The sequence below is a fragment of the Apus apus genome, chromosome 3 (genome assembly GCF_020740795.1).
Source record: "Apus apus isolate bApuApu2 chromosome 3, bApuApu2.pri.cur, whole genome shotgun sequence".
In the NCBI taxonomy this organism is placed as follows: Eukaryota; Metazoa; Chordata; class Aves; order Apodiformes; family Apodidae; genus Apus; species Apus apus.
This window is the reverse complement of record NC_067284.1, coordinates 111,051,943-111,077,388: the sequence shown is the minus strand read 5'-3', so window position 1 is coordinate 111,077,388 and position 25,446 is coordinate 111,051,943. Positions and strand designations below refer to the sequence as shown.

General features: G+C 40.0%; 1 protein-coding gene across 4 annotated transcripts in view; it reads left to right on the top strand.

Annotated features, from left to right (window-relative positions):
- The window catches only part of KLHL29 (kelch like family member 29), a 391,974-nt gene that overhangs the window by 312,186 nt on the left and 54,342 nt on the right, over positions 1-25,446 (top strand). For all 4 annotated transcript variants that reach the window (XM_051615176.1, XM_051615178.1, XM_051615175.1 and 1 more), the window contains 2 exons: positions 6,692-6,830; positions 21,895-22,094. In XM_051615176.1, the coding sequence (XP_051471136.1) occupies positions 6,692-6,830; positions 21,895-22,094 (339 nt within the window). The remainder of the gene's footprint in view (positions 1-6,691; positions 6,831-21,894; positions 22,095-25,446) is intronic.

The window sequence follows — 25,446 nt, the reverse complement described above, 5'->3', positions numbered from 1 at the left end:
TCAACTCTGTAATGTGTGAAAGCACCCTTGAGGTACCTCCTAACGTCAGTTCTAGTGATTATAATAGCCTGAAAATTGGTTTCAAAACATGATATGGTGACTTCCCTGACTTTTAAGTATATTTAGAAAGGCTCCATTTGCACATAGAGTTGTAGTTGTCTTCCTCAAGTGAGCAATCACTGCAGCTGAATTTGTTGACCCTTTCTCATCGTAATAAGGTGAGAAGAATTTGTCTACATGAACAACGAAAAATTATTTAGCACAATGGGGCACCCCATTGACAGCAATCCTTTGAGTAGAATTATCATATACAGCAACATATGTGGTGTTCGTTATGGGATTTAAAAATATTTTTCCCCTCTCCAGCATCTGTTACTGCTTCCTCTAGAAGCACAGGTGTGTAGCAGTGTCAGCAAGACTGAAGTTCTAGACAGGTTGGTCTGCACTACAAAGTCCTACTACCATAACTGTATCAGCTCAGATTATGACAGCTTCACACCTTGCATTTCACATTGCTGTTCTGAGAAAACCCAGCAGAAGATGACTCTTGTTGCCTTTTGTTCAGAGGTTGGTGTAGCTGTGCCAGCAGAGATACGTCTCCATGAGCATACGCTCCATGTCATTTAGGGTGTGTAGCAGGGTAGCAGTGACTCAGTAGGGCACAGCCTTGGAGTGCTCCTGGTGTCACTGTTAGGCTTTCTCAGTTCCTTTTATCTGGCTTAAGGGCTTATGAAAACAAAATACTGAGAAGACAGTCACAAGCAGTTGAGCATTTGCAGATGCCTTTGGAGCAGGATGGCATCCTGTGGAAACTCCATAATCAGTACAGATTGGGAGAGCAGGGCTGGACACCCCAGTATCATACAGTGGTATTTAGGACCTCCATCCCAAGCCATTAGCAGCCATGGCACTTCACAGTACAGAGCAAGAGTGTTTCACCATTTGTCTGCCTCCTTCATCTCACTGATAAAGGATCCTCTTATAGGTGAGTCCCAGGTTTGTTGCGCCTCTTTTTCCTTTTGCTCTTCATGAAGACATTCAACTGAAATTGAGCTCCAAAAGTGAACATACTTGTCTGCAAGAGATTATTTCTTACCTTCTGTCTAGTCATGCTTCAGTCTATATTTGACTGCAGAGGCAGTCCAGATAACTGGACATTTCATTTTTAGAGTCCAGGAAGGAAAATGAAGATCACAAAACCATGTTCCTGAGTCCCAAGCAGGCAGCTGTTCTCCAGAGGTGTGTACTTGTCTTCACACCACATTCAAGCTGCCATAGCTGGTGGTGTATTTGTCAACTGGGAAATAACTAATAAGCATGGAAGATATGCCTGATAATCATGGGAGACCCTAAAGAATGATGGTCAGTTGCAGTTGGTCTGCAGCGTCAAGATGCCCCAGGGGAGTGGAGAACAGCCTCAGCCACAGCAACACCTGTGAGTGTGTCTGCATGACTTTATCAGGCTGATGAGGCAGCTGGGCACTTTGTTATCTCTCTGTGCAGCTGCCTCAAGCTAACTATCGACAGTGGGAGGGTAGATGGAGTCAGGCTTTGGGGTTCTCTCTGGGCATACACTGAGGAGAAAGAGAGACTTGTTAAAATTGGAAAAAAAAGTAATGATTTTTTGTGGTTCAATAGGACAGGTTCACCTTGGTACACACTTTCCCATCACTTGTAACTCCTATTCAACTTCTTAGTCTTCATACTTTCATTTCTTGGAGCTACACACACTCTACCACTGTCTGTCAAAATGGGGAGACATGGCCAGTGCTGGCACTAAATGGTTAAAATTCTTGTTTTCCTTAACTAGAGCATACCCTTGGAAATTAATGCCCTTACTATTTAAGGCAAAAAACTAAATGGATTTTCCTTCTGGTAACTTTTCTTGGTTTTCCCACATTTTCTGTCCCAGTCATGAAAACATGTTGCTGTCTGGGCAAATGCTGGTCTCTTGCATGTTCTTCACAACAATAATTAGTGATGTTTCATCAATTAGCCTATGCAGTTTTATCATAGGTTAGTTTTTCCAATCAAATTTTTTAAAACACTGTTTGCAAAAAGTGTTCTTCGTTATTTCACAGCTCATTATGTGTTAGCTCTTGCTGCCCCCTTTTAAAGCCTTACCTATTAGAATTTAAGTAGAATTCTCTATCAATAGTGGAAATTAACCGGAGAACTTCCATTGTGCCACAGGAATGTGCATTAGAGAGGGTTTTCTGCTGGGTATCCAGTCTCCACTGTGCTTGAAATGCAGAATAAATAAACTTGGGGAATAAGTTTATGGTTCATTTTTATTTTTGTTCATCAGTAATTTTTAAAAAGAGTCAATATATATTTTCTCTTCTCTTTGTTTGATCTACACAGCTACACAGTTGTACTTGGTCCTACATTTGATCCAAAGCTTATGGGCTCTTCAGTTTAATTTGTAATTTGTCCATTAATTAGAAGGGAGAAAAAGTAGTGTGATGGATGGAGCCGGGGACAAAGAGTGAGAGCTTCTGAGTTCTTCCTGGCTCTGTTACTGACCTGAGCAAAGTCACTTACAACTTCTGACCCATATTGTCTCTGGGACTCTCAATATAATTATGTTTAAATGCCCCCAGGCATCAATATGAAGGCTGATAATGGCAAGATAGGCAGCACTTCCTTTTACAAGTTCCTAAAAGATGTTCAGGTGCAGGTTTTAGGCCAAGTCCCACGTAGGTTCTACCACTACATGGCTCATATAATTATGGAAGAACATGGGGATGCCTATTATGTACTTCTTTGTGAAGAACACATTCAACCAGTCTTTGACTGAGAATAATTTAGAATCAGTAATCATTAAGAAGACAGAAAGAACTCGCTTGGTTTCTGCAGTCCCAATGCATGTCACACACCTGGGGTGGGAAGATAATTTCTTCATACTGTGGATGCAAGAGCATTTGCTGTGATTCACTGGGGAGGGGGAATATCAGTGTCCATCCTGCTGAGACCTTGCACCTTAATTGTCTTTGCACTTCATTTTTACCTGGATCACTTTAAAAATCAATAAGACAAAAGAAAACAAAGAGAAAACCCAGTGTAAGAACGAAGAAACCAGAGGAATAAATAACCACTAGGAAATTCCCAGCACATCCCTTTCTGAAGGTTTCGGGAAATTCCACTTCTTGGAGGAAAAGCTGAGAATTAGGAGGAGCCCAGAAGAGGGACTAGCAGGAGACAACTGAGATCATTTTTCACTGCCAGGACTGCACTATGTTGTCTCTCCTTTTACAACTCATTGGCAGGCATTATTACCTGGTGAAAAAATTTGTTTTCCAACTCATCCTGAGTCCTCATAAATCATTAAAGCCTGGCTAAGCACAGTGGGAGCATTACAAATACTCTGAGAATGAGGGCCCGTTCCAGTATAACCTTGTGTCCAATACTGATGCCTACTAGTTATTTAGTAATACAAAGGAGCCTCAGCGAGGAAGATCAATGAATCAATGCAGTCTCCTGATTTTCTTCTCCTCTCCACATGCCTCTTCTCTTTCTAGTTCAGAAACTAAGCTACAAAAATAGAGGATTGTTCATAGTCCTCTCTCTCTGGAGGGCACTAGAACAAATCAGGGGGACAAGGATGGAAATACAGCCTCCTGATGGCCGTAGGAAAAAGAGAAGCTTCAGTTTCTGATTACAGCTTGTTCTGATTTCTGGGGTTTTTATGAGCCAAATTGCACCACTGTTCCAGACCTGTGTTTTCTGGTTTGCATCCCTTAATGAATCCCTGTAGTATAAAGCACACGGAAGTGTGGAAGAACGTACATAGAAACTGTGCCCAGGAACTGCAGGACTGGATGTAATTAAAGGGTGCTCAGTAAAGTCCAAATAATCAGCCTAATACCTGGGAGAGCCATCTGGGGATTTAGATGCTCAAACCAGCTCTCACAACACCGGAGATAGCACAGAGAGCACAGCATCCATCACTGCTGTGGCTGAATTTTTTGTCTTGTTATTCACCAATCTCTTCCATAATCATGAGTTCATGGATGGTCTTTACTGTCCTGCTTACCCTGAGCCCACCTCCAAAAACCCTCAGCCCATTCAGAGTGCAGCTAAACTGTGTTTCCTCTCCTGGAGCACAGGATCCATTTATGCAGTTGCTGTTCATACAGCTGTCCTCTTTGAACACTAAGAATAATGGATCATGAGCTTTGAAAGGTGGAAATGGAATGAGGTGAGATGGAGATTGACCCCTTGTGTAAGTGCAATCTTAAACTTGTATGATTTAGTCTTGGTTGGAACCCTTGTCTTGAAAGGCTTCTGCAAGGAGGCTTTTAAAGGGCTGCCTCAGACACTAGAGAGTAAGATCTTGAATGGGAACTTAGGAAGAGTGCAAATGGGGATGGAGAACAGTAGTTGAGCAAATTTGAAAAGGGGAATGACAGAAAACAGAAGTGAAATTAAGTAGGGGATAAGAGAGTGTCCGAAAGTTTAGAGGAAAAAGTAACTGTCTTTAAGGCATTAAATGATAGAAACTTAGTCAGGAAAAAAAAATGTAGCTGCTGTAAGTGAAAGGAGGAAAATGGACTAAAAAAGAAAAAATAAATTGTTCATATGTGAAAAGGGATGGAAAAATACTTCCTCCTCAACTGCCTCCAAAAATATGCAGATATGCAAAATAAAAGAAGGCACCTGGTGCTGTTCCTGTGAAACCAAAGACCTTAGTCACTTTGACCCTAAATCAGGTGAAACACCCCTTGTGTCTAGAGCATCACTGATCTTTAATGGAGACCTCAGCTGTTCATAGTCAAGTTGGACTTCAGGCACCACACCTCCAGCAAAAGCCTGAAGCTTTCCTGCAGAAGAGTGAACATTCAGATCTCATTTTCCATTTAGCTCAGAATGCATCATTGTACTTCAGCTCAGATGAATTTGTGAAAAATAGTCCCTGCTGTAGCACCCACAGGACAGAGTATTTTGTTTTCCCCTATTATAGATCTGACACAAGCCTGCTGTTATTTCTGTGCCCTCTCTAATGATCTGCTTGCTCTCTGGAGAGTGCTGACCCATTTCAGCACAGAATAATTAGCCTTTCAGACACTACTGTGTTTCCATTAAATAGACATAAATGTGCAAGGTGACATTTATTTACTTAGGCCTGAAAAATGGGCACCACAGATGCTGGGGCTTGGGAGAACTTGAGCTTCTTTCCAGGCAACAGTTTTGTATTTGCATGTTTTCCTGTTTAACCACTAGTGCTTCACTTTAATCATTCGTGTTGAGTTTCATGGGGGAAGCAGGAGAGCACAAAGATAATTTGAGTCTTCATTTTGCCATGAGGGCCTTTGACGATGCCTTGGCAGCCCAGTGCCATTAAACACAGTGGAATTAAATGCAGTTAAAGTTACAGACTCTTCAGGTCCCTTTTACTTTGTGTAAGGAGGGACTCCATGTCAAGAACTGTTGTTTATTTACAGGTCTGTCTGAAGAGAAATGTGTTCAGGGTGTTACACTGAGAAAATGAGAACCTTGACCTATTGCAAATGTAAAATAAACCCCAAATTCTCTAGTATTTAAAATAATCTCTTTTATCATTTTGATCACTGAACCCTCAGACTATTGCCCAGGCGAAGAGTACATTATTCATTTTGAGAGCCACTTTGGTCTGCAGAGTTGGAGGAAAGTCTTACCCTTAAAAGTCCAGCCAGCATATAAAACATGTAGGTCAGTTAGTAGTTCACATCCACACATGAAGACATGGCCTACTACTATTTTGTTCTGTTAGTTCCAACAGGCTTTATAAAAGGAGGCATCACACAAGGTAGGTGCTTTATTGCAGGAGGGAAACACTTTCATAGGTTATTTTAATCATTACAAGTCTTTCATGATGTGTGAAAGTTGATTGTTGCTGTAAATGAAGCCATTGAAGGCTAAAAAATAAAAATGCTGTGATGGTAAAAATCCTTGGAGTGCAAAAAATGGGAATTGCTATAAAAGGCAGTAATTTATTCTCTGTGTGAGATTATTTTTTATCGTAAGGATGCTTTTAAGCTAATTCTGAAGCACATACAATTGTAGTCTATATGCTGAGGTATATTGCAAGATGCACTGATAATTTGGCTAATTTTTATGCACTGTAATTCATACATTATTTAGAAATACTGTTCTGTTAACTGAGAGGCTTAACACATTTTTACTATGTTAAGGATAAGTTATTTTTGCAGGCTTTGTGGTTTTATTTTGACCCATATCCAATTCATATTGCATCATAATACCATATTTTTACAATATTATTCTAGTATATTCAAAACTTATTTGCATTTGAATAGAAATTCATTAGCTCTTGATTTTTCTTATAACAAATTATTTTAACTTTTCTGTGATAATACATTCTCAGTGTTTCTGATTTGCTGATGCTGATATATTTTGGTTTTGTTTTTAACCCTTCCAAATTTAGGATTGGTTTTGCTTTTTTTCTGTATATATATTTCAGTTGTTTAGACCTACTGGTTCCTGCTTTTTATTTTTTTTTTTAATATGTTATGTTCGTAACTTCTGACTGTCTGTGTTGAGCCAATCTTACCAACAAAAATATCAAGTTGTTTCCTGTTTTCTCTACTTCTTTACAAAACAAAAAAGAAAAAAAAAGAAAAAAAAAGTAAAAAGTGAAAATAAAAAACTCTTAATGGGAACCCTGGCACTGTCTGTCTTCTCTGTTCTGCAGAAATGTTGAAGGAGTTGAACCAGCAACGCAGAGCGAAAGAGTTTACAGACCTGAAAATTATTGTTGAAGGCAAAGAGTTTGAAGTCCACCAAAATGTTCTAGCTTCCTGCAGCTTGTATTTCAAGGACCTGATTAAAAGGTTTGCCTTCCTTCCAGCTGTGATCTGCTCTGTTCTTTTGTAGGGCGCATTTGTGTCGCTTTTTTTTCCTCCCCTCTCTTGCAGGTTTATGAAGATTGAATCTCCTGTCACAGAGCCAGTAGCCATTCTTTCCACCTCCTCTGAATGTATTTCCAAACTGAGACTCAAACCCATTTGTTACACATCTGACTCGTACAATGTAATTATTTCTGATCAGTACAGGCCGGTTTTGGCCGAAGAAAGTGTTCCACCACTGAGAAACCTTAAGATTTAAACTCAACTGCTAATGGTGAATTCAGACCACAACTAAAAACTATTGTCAGTGTTTTCAAGGGACTGCGACACATACGGCCAAAGTCTGTCCTTCGGGCTGCAGTAAAGCCACCAGCCTTCTGGTGAATGATGCTGAGACCTCGTGCTGATAAAGCATTTTGAGGGTCATGGTCCCTTCACCCTGAAATCTTGGTTACCTGCTTTTGTGTGGCTTTTATGGGCAAAGGGATTGATATTTGTATTATTATTTGGGGACTTTTCAAGGAAGGAAAGACTACTGATTAATTTCTCTGGAAAAACTTGGAAATAGGATTATTTTCAAAATATAGCTCAGTCTGCCTGTTAGACTTCAGGGTAGATTTTTCCTACAAACACTCTAGCTTAGGGTAGGTTCAATATGTACATTTTCTAAACATCATGCTTCCACCTTCACATTTTCCCTCCTCCCCCTCTGTTTCTAGCTGATTGATTCTAAACAGTGCATGATAATCTTTTTTTTCCATTACATTGATTTTTCAATTTGTATGCTTCATATACTCGCATAGGAAAAAATTGGTACTCTCATATTATTAGTAGGTTAGAGTAGCAAGTAGGGAAAAAAAAACCATGAGGATAACTTTCATTTTTCTCTCAATCATCAGCAAATTAATGCAGCTGCTGATTTTGCCTTGCAGTATTTTCCTGAGCAGACTGAGCCTGGACTGTGCTAAAAAATGGGATTAAAGAAAATTTTGCTTGCTTCAAATCCTGTATTTAAATTTTGCCAACTAACACCATAGTGACTGTATTTTGTTTCAGGATGGCATATTGGCTGGTATCTCCTTTCAGTGTATTATGTCCTTTTGCACAAAGCTGGTTTTATAATTATGGATATATATGGATATATATATGATATAACTGTGTCTGACTGTCTTATCAATTATTCATAAAAAATATCTTGGCCTAGGAAGCATGTCTTTTCCCCTCTGTAAATCTAATGATTGCTAGCTGTAGCTATGCCAGGTCTCTCCTGTCCTTTCTCTTCTGTCTGCTCATTACCATTTAATTGTTAAGGCTAATTATATGCTTTTTAGGGTGATAAGAAGTATATAGGGAAATAAAAATCTTAGCATCAACTTGTAGAAATCCAACAATTGACTGACCAAAGACTGTCACTTGGATTTTGCTGTGAAGACATCTCTTTGTGTGTAGAAGTCACCAGGCAGCATCTGTTTCTAGAAGCACACTTAGGATTGTTGCTGCTTTATTATTTGCTTATGAAATGGAGATATATTTTAGACTGAGCACAGCTCTGATATGAACTAGGTTCAAATAAACACAAAGAAAGAAGAAAAAAACAAAAAAAAAAAACAAAAAACCCCACAAAACCAACTTTTAAGTGCTCTAAAAAGAGGCTATAAAAGCAAAATCGTAGATTTCAGCATTTATTTTCTTTCAGCTGCTCACACAGGCTCACATGCAGTACAAGAAAAAAATAGTGAAAGGTTTAGCCCATTTGCCAGCCTCAACACTTTTTACCTTATTTCACATCATCATCAGCAATATATATTCCAGAGGTCAATTGGTGTCCATCCCAGTTGTCTTCCATATATAACCTCAGTTGCACACATGTAACCTTGAGGAAGGCTAATGGAGTTGCACAGGTGTATCCAAGACAAAAGTACCTTTATTAATGATGGTGATGCTTGAATAGGGAAAAATCCAGCTTGACGTCTAGTTGAGTTTGCAAAACTGTCAGGTGAAAAACAAATATTCACCTGTAAACTGAGCAAATGTGTCTTTGCAAGACAACAAACTCAGGGCTGTGGGATGGAATTTCTAAAGACTTGCTTTTTAGAGGATATTTGCAGTGTAAAGCCTAGTCCTTCTAGGAACTCCATTAAGTCAGTGCAAGTCAAGGACTCAAGCTGCAAGAGGCACTCAGCATTTTGTAAGATCCTGCCCTTAATAATACAGAATCATTATAGTTCACAAGGGTCAATATGTTTATAAATAAAATGCATCTGCAATCCTGTCCTGATATTTGTTAGCAGCTCCTTTGAGGTAGTACTTAAAGCTTTATTTGATTTATACTGCACTCTCTGTGTTATTATAGAAATCAAAACAAGAAATGGCAGTTTTTCTTAAAGAATAAAAGAGATTAAATATAATATAAAGGCCATTTCAATCAGTGCCTGCTAGGGTAAAACTCTTAATTCCATTCCAGCTGAAGGCACCAATAGGTCACCAGAAAACTCAAGGAGAAGATTATCTATTCATGAAGGTGCTATGTGCATCCATGTAAACACCCAGAAAAACAATATCTTTCAGAGTATTTACTTCAGCTGTTCTTTGCCACAGGATAATTATTGTTAGCCTCATGTTCTGCCACGGATTCCACTGTATTTTGAGTTGCTATCTGACAGTAGAATAGCAAGTAGTGTCTCAAAAGAATAAAAGGGAAATGTTCAGAAGCAAGTATGATCAATTATCCCCTCGTCAAAAAAAATGAATAGACAAAAAGCATAATAGAACTAGAGTTATTGACCATCTTAAGGAAGCCTATTTACAAAAATTAGTCATAGCAGAGAAAAAAATGTTCTTTTTAATGCACTGTAGTGAAAAGATGATAATCAGGTCTAATTGACCAAAACAATTGTAAGTTACTTATTATTTATCAAACAAGTGTGGTAATGAGAATGCACTTTGAAACCCCTTTAGTTTCTGAGAAAATGGTTGAAACTGCAAAGTGCATTCTGGTCCCTCTCTAAAAAAGTTCTTGTTCCGTGCTGTTTATCTTCTAAATGTATGAGCACAGCCTGTTTCAGGTTGGATTAGTCCAGTCATGTGCCTAAGCTCAGCACCATATCCAGCACTGGTACTGGTGTACTTAGGAACTGCTTACCCTGTCCCCATCAGACCTGTGAAGCACTCCAGCCTAAGCCAGAACTTGACTTTCATCTCCCTCCCAACAGCAGCTGACCATAAAAACTACTCTTGGTCCTTCTAAGTGCAAAATCATCTGAAAAGGATTAAATGTATTAGAAACAGCAGGTATGAAATGTTCCTGACATTAGTTCCACTTCACTGTGACCACAAAGGGAGGAAAGAGGTGTTGAGGAGAGGTAGGGATGTATGAAGATGCCTTCACGTCCAAGGCTGGTCTTCTAGTGGGACATATTGGAGTAACCTCAGGGGTTTTGGGGCTTTTGCTAACAACCTCAGGAACTATTTTACACAGTATTAAATATATTCATAGAGTGTGAGATTTCTCTTCATGAAGTATAGTCTTTTCTCTGGTGAATCTTGGATCCTTCTTATTGACAGGTATGGAGTTGAGTACTTGGCCTTTCTGCTTGCTCCTTCAGGCACAGAGCAAATAGAGGAGCTGATCTGCTTTATCTGTGCTTAGGGTAATCACGTTTAGTCAGCTTCTTCGAACTGTGACCCACACAGATTACTGCAGCATACAACTTCAGAAGAAAAACTGGATGCTAAGTAGCATCTGGAGTAGGGTTCTATCCCGTAAGTGCCACCTTACGTATTCTGAGTGTATAGCAAACCACAGTTGCTTCCAGTCTGCCTCACTTTGGCCTCTAATTCACAACTATGTTTTAGGTACTTAGGAAATCAGCCTTCCCAAAGTGCGGGCCTAATTTATGGTACAGGCAATTAAAAGAAGTAGTCTAGAGGTTTCTAGAAGGAATCTTGTCTCTTAATTCAAGTACCTGTGTGCAGGCAGGTTGATCCCTCTGGAGGAATGAGCTCTAAATGTCAAGCAACCTTTAGGCCCAAGGTTGACATCTAGGGACAGTTTAGTCCAACCTTACATTGTAGCCTGCTGCTGTAGTCTACAGAAAGGAACATAGACTTCTCCAGGAGGCAAGTCCTCTTACCATAAAATAGGTGTCTTAAGATAGAGATGAAGGAGGAAGCCATCCCTCTTTATTAATAAGAGAGCTGAAGTGATTTGCTTAGACTATAAAGTTAAGATGGGTGTTAGACTGCTTCCTTCAGGGGTCCAGCCTAAACTGGTAATCTAGGGTTTCTCTGCATTTGTAAGGGAAGATGAGAATGTCCATAGGGTGTTTCATCTCACCTTATGATAAATAGAGTGATTTGCCTTTTGGAAATGCTCATTTTTCATCACCCAGAGAGAAGGCTAGTCACCTAGCTTTGATTAGACACCTGATTTGTAGTTGGCTAAAAGTGCATGAATGATTCCTTCCAGAAACTAGTGTTTGTCGAATGTCACATACATCTGCTTATATATGTACCTAGGAAGAAACAAAGAGATCAAAAAACCTGTCTCTAAATTACTTCTCTCTCAAGCACAGATTTTCTTATTTAAACCAGCCTTATAGCTACAACTTCTTGGTTTGGGGGAGGAGAGAAATGAGCTGTGTCTTTGTATCTGGTAGAAGATGAGTGTTCTAGAAGGAAGGAACAGAAAATCCCATGAAGAGGCATCATTTTTTTTCCTCACTGCATTTGGGATTGACAAATACAGCTGCTGAATAAATAGAATGGGATATTTCTGTAACAAAGGGATTTTCACAGGAGCATTTTAATTTGCTGCTTTCTTTTTAATACAACCCAAAGTGCTGGAATCTCTACCAAGTATGACATTAATAGTAGGATGCACTTGACATAAAAGTCTATTTTTGGCCAAAATGCTGACTTTTATGTGCAGACTCTAGCTTTATTTCTCTATGGTCAGGTACTAAAGATACATAGATCCTGTCCTATAAGCTTTGCCTTTTCAATATTTTATTTCAATCATGCTTTTTAACTTTGAAGTCATCCTGGCTGCCTAATTCCACTAGCATGGAGCAGCAATGTCACAAACATAAGCAAAGAGATTTGGTCGCAAGAAGCAAGCACTTTTGATGCAGTGTCATCTGCAACACTACGTTCATTCTTCTTTCCTAAGGAGCAGAGGCAGTGAATTCATGGCTAAACTGCCTTTCCATGATACTTTGCCTCTTTTTGCAAGTGTTCAGATAATTTTTTTTTTTTTCCCAAAAAAATAAGGTTGTATTTACTTTCTTACGGCTTGCAGGCAGGGCAGGGAGAAATAACATGTTTAGGGTGAGAGGACCAGATTCCTTTTGCTTTTGCACCTACACTGAAGACAGATGTGTCATTCTGGATTTTACACCATTGTGTGGAAAGGCAACATTTGGATGCAAGACAGAGAAACCTGCCACTATCCATCTGAAACAGTCTGACAAAATTGCAAAAGCATTTAGGTGTCTGGAAAACAGACTGTCTGGTTTGTGTTTATGTTGTAAAAAACCCAAAATGAGAAATAGCAGATGAAAGAAAAATCTACTCTTAGTGACCCCTTTGTGTTTTCCTCCTTATTAAGAACCTTCCTTTTAACTCCAGGAGAGGATCAGGCAGCATTTCTGTATCTGCATGCTTGTGCTCCACTGTAGAACAGGGTGAATGTGGAAACAAATTATAATGTTTCTTTGAAAAAAGAGAAACAAGGAGTTAAAAATAGGGTGTTTGTTTCAAGTGCCAGGAGGGGCATATTGTGCCTGGACAGTTTCTTTTAAAACCATTTGAAGGAGACTGTGAGAATGAGAGGCTGCACGGGAGCATTAAATATTCTTCACACTTTACTGCCAGGGTGCAGGCGGAAATTATGGCACGGAGGCATTTTTTTCTCTGAAATGAGGGAATGATAATTGCTTTGGTTTGGGTGCAAAATCCTGGCATGGGAGACAGCTTTCTGCTTTTGTTGGCCCCTTTCTGTGAGCACTCTACGCTTGTTCTGCCGGGCCGAGCAGCCATGCTCCCACCCACCTGTTGGAGCTGCCTGCTGGGTTTCAAATTTTGCAGCTGCCAGGCTTTGGAAAACATGTTGTCATCAAGCAAAAATGTATAGTCTTCCACATAAATGAACTGCAGCTTACAAATATTCAGTGGTGGTGCTGGGCTGCCAGGCTGTGGAACTGCCACAAAACCCCTAGCAAGCATCGCAGCCCAGCTGTTTCTAACCTGACAAGCATGGCCATGGGTTAGGAGGGTGAATCTATGGGAGGGTCCATGGATTGGGCTGAATCCTGGCACTGAAAGGAGGGAGGGATTGATCTGCCCTGCTCTGAAGAGAAACTGTGGTGAGGAAGAGAGAAGGGCTCCTTTTCAAGCCTTAAGGTACAATGTAGAAAGTAAGCTGCCGCCTTTTAATGGCCGCAGCTTGGAGAGGCACTGAGCAAAATCACTTAGCCTCCTGCTCCTCTGCCTCATTGCCAACATCTCTATTTTCTGTAGTTTGGACTTCACACTCACGTAATTTCTAGACACAACTACAAATCCTGTGAATCTTACCCAAGAAATGACAGAGTAATCACCTCTCTTGCTCTGGCTAGACCTGTCTGCAAGCCATACAGCTGTCATACAACCACTCATGACATGCCAGTGCAGTGACCTGCCTATATTTACTTACATCTCACAGCCCTGTGTAGGCTTGATTGTGTTGAGATTTAGGGGTGAAAGGGAACAGTTCTCTAATGAGGTGCAGTTCAAGATAAATAGATCAAAGGCAACAAAAAACTTCCACAGCATAGGAGCTGGAGCTGTGTTCTTGAAAGCTATCATTTTTGAGCCACTTCCAAAAGCAAGGCTTGCCCTAAAATGAGGGTAATCAAATCTCCAACTCCAGCGTGCTGGCAGGTAGCTCCAAGGATCAGCAGTTCACTTCCTTTCATTTCAATCATCAAGGATTAGCCACTGCTGGATTGGGATAATGAATTTGAATTAATATGACCAGGTTTTGATCATATCAGATCCTGATCCCCACCTTCTTTTGCTTGCACAGAGCTAATCCTCAGTGACTGAAATACTCGAACCAGTTTTGTGGGGTAGTGTGGGCAGGGACTGATGGGGTGAGAAGAGCTCCATGCCCTTTCCTGCATATGCTGTGGCCATAGGTGATGCAATATATTACCTTTTACTGATAGCCAGAACACAGGCTGGCTCTGTGTATATTATAGAAAAGCAGCAGCAACACCCCATAGCTGAGTGAGACAGAACCACTGCCTGACAGAATTAATTCTAATTACTGAAATGCTGATTGGGATCTTTGGGCACTACCATAATCATAGTAGTAGCAATAAATAATAATTGTGGTTATCATTATTTTATTATTGTTGTCCCTCTAGACATTGCACTGATGAGAAAGCCTTGGATAGACTTACCTAGATAATTACTTGTATAAATTTCAGGACATTCCTAAGAAACAGATTTATTAGCTGCATAATGCCAGCTCTCTGCTAAGCTGGTTTTTGATGGTGTAATAAATATCATTAAAACCAATCAGACAGGAGTTGGTTAAGGGCGCACGCTTAAAGTTGGGTGGGAATAAATTTTTTATTTTGTCTTTTTGTTTTTCATCTTCCTTCCCATATAATCCACCAAAACCTGCTTGCATCTTTTATTTACTTTTAACAAATAGTTGCACTCACCCCAGGCTATTTTGACACACATTTGCTGAATTAGGCTGCCAGAGATACTTGCAAACAAGTTAGATCCCATGCTGTTAATAGCTTGGCCCAGTTTTTTACTTCTCCAGTAGTTTATTCTCAGTCCCTAGGTTGTGAAATGCTGTTCTTCCAGGGGCACTTGCTATTCACTTCTCCATGCACTTGCTAGCCATTTGAGCCAGCATCTTCAAACTCTTCATCTTCTTCCTTAAATCTCAGCAGGGAGCTAGAGTTGTGCCTCCCAACTGTGATCTCCGACACTGCAGCATCACAGGCAGCTGCTGAGCCCACGCCTTTAGAAACAGTCTTGAAGGAGCAATTAAATTGTGTTCCATCAGGGAATGGCATTAAGGGTATATAGGAGACGTGGCTCTTTTGTTTGTTCTCTTTTGTTCTGGCCATGTTGCCGTTGAACAAAAGCGTTTTGCAGTTAATCCCTTTGCTCATCTTGGTTTGTAATGATGGTTTCCGTGATGGCGCATTAGCAGGAGCTGCTGGTGCATGGCTGAGCACACAGCCATTCATTTCCCTGATTTTCTTCTGATAGAGCAGGTGCAAACTGGCAGCATTTGACCCTAACAAGTTACACTAGTCTTGCCAAATTTTGTTTGCCTGGAACGAGGAACATTGTTTGTATCAATATCCTGGTAAAAAGTGAGCAAATGGATTTGTTGGTCAGGTAAATTTTCATGACAAATTTGCAAACCTCTCTCTAAACACTGTAATTTATTTAACCTTGTGATTTTACTAGTTCTTTATCGTAATCATACAATAGCACCATTACAGTGTATGTTTTTGTCTCTCATGAGACAGATGGATAGTGACTGAGGCTCAAAGATCATATTTATCTACAAGATAGTATGGCAAAGGCAGAGACTTGCAAGTTAATACATTGTGAGCTGATAAAATAATTCCAAAGGAGAAGCAATGCAAGGATGTAATTTATTTCTTTTAAATCCTATTTAATAGAACATTCAGTGCCTTATGACATACATATTGCAATGATGTTGCTCTATAAATGTCCCTTCCTGTCATCATTTACATGATTGATTACCTTGCAGCTGCATAAACTTGGATAACTCAGTATATATCCTGTTACCTCAGTGTGCACATGCAGCTTGGTGTCTGTATCATAGAAATGTATGTTGGTATGTTTGGGCATCTATGCTTTTGTATCTCATGAGCATGTAATTATGATAAATCAAGCTCTTCAGTATGAAATATGACTTCCCATGTAGAGTGTTATGTCTGTTCTGTTCATAGCTGAAGGCTGGCTATAATATAACTAGGTTTCTTTGTTGCTTCTCCCAGAATAAATAGATTTTGAACCATTAATAACTCTGAAGATTATGAAATTCAAAGAGTGGACAGTTAAGATGCAGCAATACTGTAGTCTCTTCTTTGCCTGGAGATTCAGTGCTTTAAGGCTAATATTCCATAGTACATAAGATGTTCAGTCTAAATTTTATAGACTTGAACAGTTTTTTAAGAGCACATAGCTAACAGGCTCTTAAGTCTCATAAGAAGCTGCCTATCCTAGTCTGGAGTCCTTTCTTTGGTAATCAAAATAATTTGACAGAGACAAAAAGAAGTAGCTTCTCTTCATTTAAGTGCTTCATCTTACGTAAAAATCTTGGATTTCCTGTTTTCTGGAGACCAAAACACTATCCAGAGAACAAAGCGATTTGATCTGGTTGTTTGGGGTTTTTTTGTCCTGTCTGTCTTCGAAGCAAATATTTTGCTCTAGTGGAATAGGAACATAATTAATTTAGGGTAAACTTTTATGTTCCTGATGATGAAAGCAAGCCAGTGCCATCAGCATGTCAAGCTGATGGGGCAGATCTTGGGCAGGCATCAGGTGAAGAGGCCAGGATGCAGCTGGGCAGTGGAACAGGCCATTTCTTTGACCCATGCAAGGAGGGACCAGCCCCAAAATATGGGGCCTCAGTCAGGGGTGGAGCTGGGGCTCCTGTGGACGTGCTGGCAGTCCAGTAGCCTCCCATTAGCTCAAACATGTGCTTTTCATGGAGGATATTCAAATTCCTGCTTTGCATGAGACCCTGAGCAGGAGATAGTCAAAGATACCACTTTTGTAGTTACACTGCCAGAATCAGTCTGCTTTCCTTTTTGTTAAACAGGAATTCTGGATGTAATATCAACAAAATGGAGGCTGTAGTATGGAACTAGCCCTCTGGTGTTGTCTCCTGTTGAGAGGAGCAGGTAATGGTGATAGACTATCTGTTCACAGGCAGAAGCAATGGGCCTTGGAGAAGCAAAAAGAAAAAGACACACACCACGTCCCACGTGCCTGGGGAAATATCAGAAAAGATAATTCTGAACATATTTTTAAATCTAATCATTTATTTCAGTGCCCTTTTGGAGCACAAAGCTTCAATATACATCCTACCTTTGAGTCTATGGCACAGTGAGTCATATGGTTCTGCACGTAAATAGGTGTCACAAACTCTGTCAGTCCTCCTGTTCCCAGCCAGGCAGGCTGGGAGGAAGCTGCACCAACTGTTCCTAGGCAGTAATGTACATTTACATAAAATGTTTCACATTTTTCATGTTTATTCCGTGCAGATGGCTCCATTTTGAACATCCAGGATTTGTTTTGACTTTGTGAATGTAGCTTGTAAACACAGAGTTGGCTGGCATCTGCACTGCGTATAGGTAGCTTTTTGTATCTGATCTCAAGTTGAGTGAGGCTGTAGCCAAACCATTAGTCAGTCAAAATAAAATTGCAAGGCGGTTAAGGCAGCATATCTAAACCATGAGGGAAGCCTGAATTAGACTAAATGCAGCTTTGTAAATCAAGGCATCTCACTTGCATTGCTATTAAGCATGAAAACACTAGTGCTGATTCTTGTCTGTGGGCATTGTATGTATGGAAATAATTTTCAAGGATAAATTAATACCAAAAATGTAAAGTTCTCTACTTCTTCTTTTGTCAGTTCTGCTCCTGTATCTTCCAGATGAGGCTTTAGGATTATTTTTCCTGCTACGAGTATTTTAACATTTTAGGTCTTTTCTATATATTAGTTAATAGAAAAGGACATTGATTTTGATTTGTTATTTGAGAGCATAATCGAGCCATCTTTTGCTTTAAAAGGTTCCCTGTGCCTTTGTCTTCTCTAGTTTAAGTAATTAAGGTGAAGGATAAGTAGCCAGAGTATGTTCAAAGGCCTTGGCTTTATTTTGTTAGACGTAATTATTCCAGACAATACACAATATTTTCCACTAACTCTCCCTTACCCGTTCAGAGTGTATCTGCAGTTCCTGCTTATCTGCAGGTTCAGGTCTATCACCTTGCTGGAGAAATATATGATTCGTAAATCTGAAAGAATTCCCCAACAGTTACCATAAAATTAAACTGCTAAAGAGCTCTTGGAGCTTGTTTAAAAGTAGACCTAAACAAACCTCCTTGCTGTTTAGCTGAAGATAAATCTTTTTTAAAGTCCTGTTGTAAATCACTTCCTAATTTTAATGAGTTTATATATCAGCCATTGCCAGATTTTTACTGTAGCTATTCTCCAAGATTACAACCATGATAAAGTAAGAACTAAAATTGTTTATTATATATTATTCTTCAGAAGCAAAACTTTTCCCCCCAGAGGCTGTTGGGAGAGCTATTGATTTTATGCCACAATGTGAAATGTGTGACCTTTATAATATGAGCAATGATTACAAGGCCAATAAAATGACATCATTCTGTTTAAACTTTAGAGTTTGCAGGGCAAATAGCAGAATATGCCACATTTAATGATGTCCACGGACAATAAGTGTACATTGCCTGGCTTCAAGTGAAACTGAAACATGAAGCTGGCAGGCTCTCCATCCCCAAAATCCCGTCTTTGTGCCAAGAGTGGTGGAACAGGTTTATGTACTAGGTAGAGCTGTCTCTTTTCCCAACTCTAAAGGCAAGAAGTCAGTGCTTTTCTGAGAGCAGACTTTCCTAAATGTTTGCATCCACTGATGTCGCTGACAGAACTCCTCCTGAGGTGCTACAGGATGAGCTGTTTGGGGCACAGCTGTATACATTTGTCCAGGTTTTCCCCAGTCTATTCCCCAGTGCGTTAATGGGACTAAATTCTATTCTTGTCATACAGCTTTGGCCACTTCTTTGCAGTTCCTCTAGAGTAACTGAAAGCTCCACCCCAAATAGATGTAGTACAACTGCACAGAGCATAATGATATTCCGATACATGCAAAGCCAAGGAGCACAGGAAGCTCTGGTCAGGCTGAGAGGAGGATGCTCAGCCTGATTCATTGAGATTGTTTTGAGAAGAAATCTTGGAATTTCCTGCTTCAGTCACATCAGCCTGTTTGCCCCCAATATTTTCCTCTCTTCCTTCGAACACTCATATTTGGTCCGTTAGGACCTGCTTCAACCAGTTCCCTGCCCATTGTCCAGCCCATACCAAGGCAGATGTAAACTAGGGTACCTGTGATTTCCCTGTGCGGGCTGAACCAAGCCTGTGCTTGGTATCTGGACCAGCTAAACATGGATCCAGACTGCTCACTGCTTAGAAAGTGCAAGCAAAACAGCACAACACATTCAAGGCATTGCAGAGGAAGGAATAGGGATAATATTCCTTCCCATTTCTGGCTCATTGTATAATATCGATAATCTCTGTAGCTTCGTATTATACTTGCCGTAAGTGGCTCTTAGTGATTGATTAAACACCTTAGCTTTTCTTTGGCGTGTAATCAATTGCAAGCAGCAGTTTATTGCTTGGTGTATTACAAAGTAAAAGAGATTATTACTTAATTATTCTGAAAAATAGCAGCTTGCAGTTGTTGCTAACGTGGGTGTGTGTCTACACTGACATTGGTGTCATGTCATCTTTTCCTTTGTGCCTCCTCGTCTTTGCGCTGGGAGAGAGCGAGCGATTCCTGCTGGGTCATGCACAGTCGTTCCCACAGCCATCACCAGCACAGTGCAATTAGTGGCTTTAAATAAGTTATTGCTTATGGTGGTGGCTCTTCCCACAGTGCTGAGAGCCTGATCCTATCCCTTCCTGGGTTTCTGCAAATCTCCCTTAAATTTTAAGCAATGTCCTTATTAACCAGCCCTCATGAATATGAATTCACTGGCAGATACAAACCACTTCTGAAATCAACTCAACCAGAATTGTGTTGGTACCAGGAGTCACTTCGATAGCCCAGGGTGCAGCACCAAGAGTGGGAACAACTGGAAATAAAACATATATGTGGAATGTTATTGGTATGTTAGTGTGAGAAAGAAAAAAAAAATAAAAATAAAAAAATTTGTGACATCCTCTTGAGGATCTAGGAAATGGCAACTCTTCTGTTTTGGCACCTGAGGTTTTCTGCCTTGAGTGCAAATATGAATCTGCAAGAGTTCAGAAAGAGTTCAGGAAGAATATTGTGGTGTGCTAAAGCGTAAGGATTTGGGGTAGCATACACATCTGTGCATGTGGGGTACCACAGGTATCACAATCAACATGTGTTCTTATCTGTCTGCTTGTGGAATAGTATCTAAACCGCCTGTATTCCTGTGCAAAGGGATAGTCCAACATTTAGAATTAAAAATTGGGGTTTAGATCCTTGCTTTGCCCCTGGCTTTCTCTATGATCACAGGCAAGTGATTTTGTCTTTTTGTGCCTCAGTTTCCTTTTGTGAATGGGACTAACCATTGCTCACTGCCTTAGAGAAGTGTGTGAAGTTAAGGACTACAAGCTACTCTCCGCTGTGGTAGTGGACTCCATCTAAATACTTTCAGTAGAAAAATGAAACCTCTTTAAAGATTTGATCCTGAACAGATTTGTATGAATTAAAGCCGTGCCTTTGACAAGGGTAGTCAATGGAAGACCAGTGACAAAGCATCCACATTTTAGTCATTTTCCAAAATTATTTTAGGGGTTATTGGGGTGGGTGGGGTGTCATGAGGGAAGAAACCTGAACCTCATACATCGGGGTTTTTTTGCTTCATTAGGGTAGTAGAGGTCTGACCATCACCTGAATAGGCAGCTGTGTGAATCCAAGAGGTTGGTAGTGCTCTTGCTCATGCTTAAAGCTGGCATTGCCCATGAACAGTGATGCTTTGACCAGCCCATAGAAGTCTCACAGCATCGAATGCCGGTTTTGTGTCAATTGTGCGATGCCTTTGCAAGTACTCCAGCAGAGTTGGAGCGAGCAGACGTTCACTGTCCAGTGACTAAGAGAAGTTCATGTTTCTTTGAGAAGGTGCTGGATGGTCCTAACCATTAAAAGAGTTTATTTTCTTACTCCAGCAGATTTCCCCTCCTTGATGTTACCAAATTTATCATCGCTTTTGTCTTTCAGGTGTAACCTGTCTTTAGTGTTGCAGACACATCAGCCAACCATGCATTAAGAACTGGGCCCTTACTTTAATTCAGTATGATTTTCTTTTTGTCCAATAATTTCACAAGCACTAATCCACACTTCAAATGCAGGAGATACTTTGATCCCCAAATTGTTCAGCACTTCATGCAGGAAAAACCGTAGGCCACAGTCATGAAACTCCTAGAGGATGGCTGCTGGCTTCCTGTGGCAGAGCTGGTTGTTGTTTTCCCCCCTCTCCCTTCTTTGCTCTAACCATTTTGTCTGTCTATCTTGTCTTGTATTCGGTTTTCAAAGCAATTGCCATGAAGGGCTTCCTTATTTTAGTGCCTAAAAGGGAACAATAGATTTTTAGAATAAGCATAAATGTATTTTTTTATACGACCCTCTGTGTATGCATATTATATCTATCATACATGTACTTTTAATAGACCACAATGACAAGTTCAAAATTAACACAAATTAATACTTTTTATTTTTTAAGAAAAGGTCTTTAATGTATCCTTAAATGCACGTGACATCTAAAATTATTCCAGTGCTGGTTCCCTGAAAAAATAGATGACCTTTTCTCTTGAAATTGGAGAGTGGTTTTTCCTTAACAGTTATGTTATGCACAGAAGATGAGATGTTAACCAAGATGTTAAAATGTATTGTTTCCCTTTGAACGCTAATCTTGTTCCTCATTTTCATTAATGTTGGCTCATTCATTTTTTCTTTTTATTTTCTTTTCTTTTGCAACTGTTTTTGCATGAAAATGCAAAGTAGCAATAAACAGATTTTTTTGTAAGACTTGCTTTAAGACTCTTCTCTTTCAGATCCAGTTAAAGTTTTTAAGTTCAGTTATTTTAAAATTCATATTCTTCAGTTCCGTAAACAAAATAATGGAGAAATATAATGAGGTGCAAAGCGATTTTCTAGCCCTCACTAATCAATAAATGCCAACAAAATGGGGATGGTGTAATGTCCATAATTTAATTGTCTGCTGTTACCAGGTCACCACGAGACAGTAGCAGAAGTGGAGAGAAGCTGGAATTGGCCATGTCCAACCTCACTGCGGATGTCCTGGAGTTACTCCTGGAGTTTGTTTATACAGGTTCTTTGATCATAGATTCAGCCAATGCAAAAACCCTACTGGAAGCTGCCAGCAAGTTCCAGTTTCATACTTTCTGTAAAGTCTGCGTTTCATTTCTAGGTAAGAATCACTCCATCTAGTGAGGTTTTAAAATCTCATTGTAAGGTTTGGAAGCCCTCCTTCTAACAACTCTTAAAAGATAATTGGGAAACCCAAGATTAAATATAAGAAAATTAAAATCCATTATTTATTTGGGTTGAGATTCTAATTTAAAATCCTGACTCAGTGATCAGTGGAAAATTATCTAGAGAAACAGCCTGTTTGAGTGGCAGCTGCTTTCACATCTCAGGTAGAATTTTTTCTTGGATCTTGGTTCATACTTGGTATTGTGATGACATTTTCTTTCGCAGTGGTTGATCATGTCACAGATACCAGGATGTAGCTCACAGTTTGCTCATAACTGTGACAGAAGACAGGGTGCTACCTCAGGCCAGCTTGGCCAGCTTCATCAAGAGCTGAAAGAGTTGGAGTTGGGCTCCCACAGACGAGTCAGGATCTGCAATTTTCTTGCATCCATGAAAAAATCCTTCATAAATCCAATGTTCTTATCAACAAGATCTGGTTGACCTACTCCAGATTGAATGTTCCTGGGTTTGTTCTTTCAGAGTTAGGGTCTGATGGATTTGTGTCATCAAAATGGTGGATAGGAATGAAAGGTTTCTCTGCCCACCCATGGTGTGCCCTGCGTGCACAGGGAGCGTTTGCTCCAGTGAAGATGTGCAGTGCGACATCATGACCAGTGCCCCTGTCTTGTCTTCTCATGGCTCCTTGAGAAGCCCATTCTTCTTGTCTTGCACCATGTCATCCTTCTCCTAGCATTTTCTGTATATTTTTCAACATTGACAATTTCAAAACAATCCAAGGTTCCCAGCTCAGTTGACTAAGCTTTACTGGTCTGAGCTGGAACCAGCCAGCCCCATTTCTATCACAGCAGAAGAGCAGCCAGAACTGGAGCTCAGCTGAAACACGTTGGTTCAAATTCGTGCCTCAGTCATACCACTTCATCAGTAATGTGTTAATAATTTATAAATTATTGATTTAATGCAAACTTATTATACAAAATGCATGAGTTTGTTCTTATATGTCTCACTTTGCATGTCCAATTTCCAAGTATCTTTTTTTTTTTTTTTTTCACATCTCCTTTCTATTCAGGCTCCCTCAAATTGGTATGGGAGATGTCATTCTCTCTGGAACTCAAATACATCCTCAACCCACATAAACTATAGGTTCTTCTTGGGCATTTCTCCTTTAAAATTAATATCTAGATTTGCAGAGTGTGGCAGATGAGGTTTAGAAAATACTGCACTCATTTGAACAAACAAACAAAAAGCAAACTCCACTGAGTTCAGTTTACTGCTGTGCTAATTCTCACTGCTAAGCTGGCCTGCTGGCAAGATGAGTGGTGTGACTGGGCTGCTACAATGCAGGCAACAGTAAAGACTGTGCTATTGTAGTCTTCTCTTCTTTCCAGCTTTTTATGCATCACTTGTTTAAAAGCCTGTTCTCAAATAGGTGGGTAATAAGGAAATGAAGCTTATGCTTTGCAATCCCACCATGTTGACTGTGCAGCTTGAATAAGGTCTCTCCACATTGCTTTCCCCCAGCTTCTCTTTACCACCTTTTAAAAGTGATTAGATCTTACGACCTTTCCAGCAACAGAAGATGTGTTTAAGTTGCACTATCTCTAAAGAGTCAGCCACAGAACCAAAATACATTTATTTCACTAAATCAATGTGAGATTTCTCTCTTCCGATAGTTAATATTTTAATTCAGTGAACCATGCTATGGTATGAAATAGTAGAGTTGCTTATAAGTTCAGTGATATATGGGGAGTCACTGGAATTTCTTATTCTCATTTGGAGAATTCATGGAGTGTAATTGCTTATTTTTATTTATAGCTGTGACTGGATTGCTCTACAGAGATAGCGGAGCATTTGCCATGTAAGAAGTTTATAGCAAGGCATTTTCTCTGTGGCTGTGTTTTTTCTTTTCATCCAAGCCATCTCCTCCCCATGAGGAAAAAATCAGGGTTGTTGTTTTTTTTTCCAAGGATTCTGGCTGATCTAGCAGTATAAGCAGTGATTCTTTCCCATCAGTGGCCATGTCTAAATAATGAGAGAAGTGGAGGAAAGTCCAAATAAGCCCAAAGAAGTAAAAAACCCAGATTAATAGGTCTCTTCAGCACAACACCATCTCAGGAGAAAGTCAGGTCATCCTTTTTTGGTTCTGAAGCTCCCACAGGGTCCCAACTGGTGATGGACAGCTCTTGTGTCTCTGTCCCAAACCTTTCAGCAACATTGGGCAGGGGCACTCCAAACCTACTTGCACTTTCTTGTGGAAACATGCTTCAAAACATGCCAGGAAAATGTTTTCATTGCAATGGGACATTCCTTAACTAGCTTCAGTGGGCTATTTATAGCCACGTTCTCTCTCTCTCTCCCACGTGCTGTCTCCTCTGCTTTTGTCTAGACCATGAGAAATGGCAACAGTTTTGTGCCCACTGATGCAACGATGCTGACAAGTTATGTAGGCACCATATGATAACTGGCCAAAGGTTTTCAAACTGGTAGGACATCATAGGTATTTCCTCTATCTGTATGGCTGAAGATTTGAAGTTGTTTGGAGTTTTGGGGTTTTTTTTCATATTTATTTTACACTGTCATCACGGTCATGGCTCAAATCCGATTTCAGGAGATTCATCAGTGTCACGGCTTGGGTCTGTGAATCAGGCTTCTCCATCACAGGAGAGAACAAATTCTGAGCTTGTACTTAAGTCTGCTGCTGATAAAATAAAGGTATTCTTCTGTAAATCAAAAGAATTTGGTGGAACCCTTTAGATTCATGGAGGAGAACAGGAAAGAGCAGGAGCTCTGAATTTTCTTAGTCTCCTGGGCAAAGGGCATAAAGTCAAACTTTGCAAAGAGTATGAGAGGAAGCTTTAAGAAAAACTGTGACAGACCAGTGATGAGACCTGCATGAGTAGGCATAGGCACCTGAAGGAACAAGAGGCCTTCATAGTCCTTATTCATTTGGCAGAAAGTATTCTGGAATATTTTTTTGTTCACCCAAGGTGGAGAATTTTGAGCCCACAGGAGAACCACACTGCCCAACACTGGAGGAACTGAAGCATCAATCTATCTGTAGATAGAAGAAATGAAGAACACTCTCACAGGGGAAGCGAAACCTTCTGGACAGTGAATGCACTCAGAAGTCTTCCACCTATTACCCATCTTCACATGCTTTGGACACTAGTAGAAGTTCCTGAGGAACGAAATCCCCATCAGAATGTACACAGAGTTTGATGAGGAAGGAAATGCATGTTTTACACTAATTTTAGTGATATCCAAGTCATCATCTGGAAAGCCTCTCTAAGTTGAAATGCAGTACTTAATGCATACAGAGGGATTAGTGC